Source organism: Anopheles arabiensis, chromosome 2, assembly GCF_016920715.1.
Source record: "Anopheles arabiensis isolate DONGOLA chromosome 2, AaraD3, whole genome shotgun sequence".
NCBI lineage: Eukaryota > Metazoa > Arthropoda > Insecta > Diptera > Culicidae > Anopheles > Anopheles arabiensis.
Genome location: NC_053517.1, coordinates 32846428 through 32851523, shown reverse-complemented (window position 1 = coordinate 32851523; position 5096 = coordinate 32846428). Strand labels below are relative to the sequence as shown.

Here is a 5096-nt window from a genome sequence, read left to right as displayed (position 1 = left end):
CTACTTTACTTAAGACCCGTATTGAAAATATGCTGTTTGCATGATGACTAGAACTCACATAATTGAACGACGAGATATCACTATTTTCACAATTACATTCGTTGTAAATTTAATTATGGCCATAAAGATAGTCAGTGTACTAAAAAAGCGTTTCGTATTACAATAATTTGAAGTGTTTAATCGATTCAATAGGTCCCACAAAAGTATTTGTGTACGTATAGAATACTGACGCTATGAAACATCAGTAAAAAGCATCAAAAATGTAAATATTTCTATTGCTCCTAGCATGGTGGAGACGCATGGTTGTTCATCCGTAACGGTTGGCTGCGTTCGTGATTTTTTCGTTAATTTGTTTGTGAAATTATTTTCTTCCGGGTACTGCAACACATTTATGGGCAGTGAAGGAAAAACTGAGAGAAATACGGAAATGAATGTCACAGCAAAATTAACATCAACAATGGTTGATAAAGGAACACGGATTCACTTGAAGCATCGTCCTTTTTCGCGTTGGAGCTCAACACGATGGAGACGCATGGTACGCCATACTGAACAACTGGCTGCGTACGTTAACTAGCTGCGTATGGTATACGAATTCAACGAAAAAGGAATGAAAATCTGTTATTATAATTATTAATAAATTATTAAATATTTTATTCGAAACAAAACTAAACACTGCAACAGCTCTGCCAGAGTTGACTTTCTTTACTAACACGAACAGTACACTACCCCGGCCTGGTACCGATATTCATATGGCAGCTAATTTTCTTCCTCCTGACCCACATTACTATCGGGCTGCTTTCGCGTGTCATGCTCTTCCTCCGACGATGCACTTTGCAGCGCACTGTCCCTCTCCGTTGGCGGCAGGTAAATGGTGTAGATCCTTGCAAAGGGAATTAGAGCATAATTAAGAAATGGTTGATAATTTATACTGCACCATATCTACCTGGACACGGGATAAGACTCATCGATGACGTCAAACATGCGCTTGAAGCGACAGGAAAGCAGGTTCTCCTCCGGGCAGTACAGTGCGTTATCGACGGTGAACGCTTCCAGCGCAGTTAGTCCAAACTTGGTCATCTCACCGAGCCGTCGTTCGTAGTCAACTGTTAAACCGGTAAAGTGAGATAGTTTAGTAGAAAGAAAAAAATGCCACCGGAGCCTTCCTGCTTACACTGCAAGTCGTACGATCGTCGACGTTCTTCTTCGCTGCTTTCCTCACTGTGGCCGCCGCCGCCGGAAGGCTTCAGCGTCGGAATGAAGAACAGCAAACAGAGCAGGGCGATGAACTTGACGATCTTCTTGAAGATTACCAGCTTCAGCAGTATTTTGCCGATCGTGAAGAGATCAAACTTAAACTTTAGCTTGCTTAGTAGCCAGTTTTCTGGGCTAAAGTACGGCATGCCATGGCTAACGGGGCCGGATGGTGGTGGTGGTGGTGGTCCATAGATAGGTTTCGGCGGACCATAGACGGGCTTTGGTGCTGGTGGACCGTACTCTTTATGTGGGGCCGGTTGATACAGCTCATTGCCGGTGGAGGTTGGTGGTCCATAGCTTCCCGCAGGAACACTGTAATCGTACGAACTGGATGGGACGATGTTGTAGTCGCCGCGGGATATCCGGATCGGTGTGCCTGTAAAAGTGTATTAGTTTTATTGATCAATAGTAATAATTAAGATACATCACATGTAAGCTGTAAAATTATCTATGAAGATCACATTCACATTAACATTTTTTTAGTGTTTTCGATGATTTTTTGGTTGCTTCTTGATTTTTTTGTGTTCATTTCATGACTTATTCACCCTTTCCCATATATTTTGAATCCAATGGAACGATCGGTCTAAAACAAAATCTAGATAGCACTCGAAAAATCGTAGGACGAATCCAAAAATATTTCGGAAGCATTCTAAACCAAAATATATTTTAACTATTTTTAATATTTTGGAATTCCAATTTCAGATAAAGCAGAATGATAATTATCACTTTGTTTTGTTTCGAAAAGAATTTGAGACTAGAACAATGTTTATCTTTTTGTAATCTTTGAGCAAATCCATTTTAGCCTTCATTCGTCATTTATTCTTGACATTGCGCAATGCTTACACTTTACACATTTCATTGTTTAGAGTACTTTTTATTTTTGCTAACTCTTCTCACTAATATCACGTCAAATATCAACCCGTTTGCCAACGAACCGCTTTCACTTCCGGCAACGACAAAAACCCTGTCCTCCCCCCTTACCTTTATACGGTAGTGCATTAATTTTGTGTGAATTTTTCAACGCCGCCAGATAGGAATCTTTAGCATTTTTCGCTTCCTCCACATCGGCAGCCGCATTGCAGCTAATGATGGCCACCGCCGCAACAGTCACGATCAGCACCACTTTTGACATCATGCTTTATTGTCACTACCGTTAAATTACTGCCACCTCGTTGGCAAGGCAATGGAAGACGTAAGCACCAACCACGTTTTGCACCCGCGAACTGTACACTACTGCTGCTTTTCACCCTTTGCACCGATCGATCACAAACAACCTGTGCGTCACAGTCACTTACAGGCGCCGTACCGTACACGTCCGTATCGCTCGAAAGCACTCCATTAACTGACAGCTCCCGGAACGTACACTAGACTACTAAAATAAAAGCTCACACCGTAGCTCGCCCTTTTCGGTGCGTTGAGACAGATTAGAAACTTCCCCTTTCGTTCGTTTGTATGGTGACCTATGGTAACGCGGTTGAGCGATATTCCAAAACCCAAGCACGCAAATGTAAGAGAGCGTGGGGCCAACGTGTGACGTGATGCTTTGCAAGCGTACACACATGTTTCGACACTTTTGTTGATAAAGAATGTTTTGAAAAGCAACTTACTTACCTATATATGTTTATGCACATGTATTTACAAACTTACCTATAATAAAATAATTTTAAAACAGTTCCAGCTTCGTATGGTTTAATCAAACTACGAATCTGCACGACCTGTTAAACTGTCATATGAGATTTTTGTTCAAACTAATTTTCAAACAATTTAAATAAAATAATATTATATATTTTTTTAATAATTTGAATTTACGTTAATTTTGCAATATTTTTTTTAATCAATAGTTTATAACTGTTCTTTCGCAATACTGCATAAGAATCATAACAAGGGAACAATAGCTCCACTCTCCCGCACACTGCAGTGATCGCCTTCTTCGACCGAACAATATGGCTCAATTTGTTTCTGAACCCTTTCTATCTCTCTTTCGACGCGATCTACCCTTTGTACCTTCCTTGATGTACCTGCTCCAAACAATCACACTACTATTGTTGCATTTGTTTGAGTGCATTCACGCATTCGATACATACGAAAAAACCCCATTCTCTCCCCCCCACTTTATTAACACGCAAGCGCAACGCAAGCTAGAATGCTGCCCCCAAACCCAGTCACAGACATACATCCGCGAAACGGAGAAGAACGAAAGAGAGGGAAAGAAAGTGCTTTCTCCAATCTCCAAAAATTTACCTCCAAAGCAAACAAACGTGTGCCCGTCCAACCCCATTTAATAACTCCAGCGCGCCAGCCGGAACGCCAAAAACACTGCCTCCCGCAACGCTCCGCCACTCCGCGTACCGACGCCGGAACTAAGAAAGCGCACAATCGATCGAAGAGAATTGACGGATCTTCCGCACAAGCGCGCAGAAGCAAAACATGTCACGCATGCTTTGCATGCGTAAAAGGTTGCGCGGCCCGCAAGCAGTGGTACGCGCAAGCATTCCTCCCCTTTTGATGGCCTCGAAAAAAAAACGCACGCACGCACGCACACACGGTGCAAGCGCGAAACCCTGTCGCACTACTGATGCTAAGCACGTGCTACCCGCGCAACGGTTACTGCGACCCGCGCACAAACCGCGGGAGAGAGTTTTTACGCGATCGATAATACCGAATCCGCAGCACACCGGTGTAGAACACGTGCAATGGTGCAAAGCCGGCCGTTTTCACAAAGGAGCAGTAAATACAAAATTGTGCCAAAATGCGAACTGTGGCGGCGGGTGTGTGCAGAGATTGTAGATCAGAAATTCGGACCGCTGACGCAAACAAGAGGGAAAGTTTACCGGATACTTCGGCCCCATGATGCCCCAGGATGGAAGGTGATAAATTGGATGAGAGGAGTTTTTTTTCAATGGAGTACGCGTGTTAATGAAGGTTAATAGTTGAACGTGTGACACGGAGGTAACAAAGCGAGAAACAGCTACAGGAACTGCTATTTAATGACAGCGTAGCTGTTCAACGAACTATTAAACGACGTGACATGCTGAAGCAACTGCAGACGATCTATCGGATGTAGGTGTGAATTTGTAGTTTGTACCAAATGTTGGTTTATCAAACTAACGATAGCAGTACTTTAAAAAGCATAACCATTTTCAGAACAAAAAAAGATGCAATTTTTACATTAAGCTATTCATCATGGTTTGGAAATTTCGCAGCTATTTATAGCTGATAGCTTGCAATTCCAGCAGCTCCAGCCAGATTCGCTATATTTTCTTCGAATCAATTTATAGAAGACCATCAAAAAGCAGACGTAATTTATATCAACGAACAAACCTGTGACACAAAATTGATCTTTGGTCCTCAGCACGTTGGAGCAAACGATGAAAATCCGTTCGTCGCTCACCGTTTTTGTGTAGCCTTAGTAAAAAATCCGGATTAATGTATTATTCTCACAAGAATGAATGGTTTTCTGACAATTTGGCTAAACGTGATATACCGTAAGGTTGGCGGGATGCTTATAATCACTTACAAACCAATGCGCTATAATCCGCAGCTCAAAACCTCACGGATTTCCCACCATAGGAATGGGAACGAACGTTGTCATGTAGCGTAGTTCATTTTCTCCGTGAGCTTCCTGTTGTAAAAATCTTCCCAAAACTCTAGTAGGATCATCTCGCCTACTTTGATGAGGGAAAATGAATGTCGCGACCAACGGAATTGCATCGCTATTTCAGAAAATATGTTATTTTTCCAATAACAACAACAACGTTTAATTAGCTTTAGAACACGGGCTGAAGAATTACATCGAATGAAAAAAGATGGATGCTTTATTTTGATCCGCAAATACACTCAAG

At 42.1% G+C, this 5096-nt stretch overlaps 1 protein-coding gene across 1 annotated transcript; it reads right to left on the bottom strand.

Moving 5' to 3' along the window:
• Positions 1 to 621: 621 nt before the first annotated feature.
• LOC120897472 lies at positions 622 to 2635 on the bottom strand. The gene is made up of 4 exons (XM_040302403.1): positions 2236 to 2635; positions 1172 to 1630; positions 944 to 1103; positions 622 to 880 (listed from the first exon to the last, which is right to left on the bottom strand). Exons 1-4 carry the CDS (start codon positions 2387 to 2389, stop codon positions 757 to 759), a joined length of 897 nt encoding a protein of 298 aa, XP_040158337.1. The 5' UTR covers positions 2390 to 2635; the 3' UTR covers positions 622 to 756.
• Between the last annotated feature and the right edge of the window lie 2461 nt (positions 2636 to 5096).

Excerpts from the sequence above, each read along its gene's own strand:
- LOC120897472 (XM_040302403.1), bottom strand. The coding sequence starts at position 2,389 with ATGATGTCAAAAGTGGTGCTGATCGTGACTGTTGCGGCGGTGGCCATC. Across the intron at positions 1,631-2,235 it reads TAATGCACTACCGTATAAAG|GCACACCGATCCGGATATCC; the intron begins GTAAGGGGGGAG and ends ACACTTTTACAG. Across the intron at positions 1,104-1,171 it reads ACGATCGTACGACTTGCAGT|TTGACTACGAACGACGGCTC; the intron begins GTAAGCAGGAAG and ends CCGGTTTAACAG.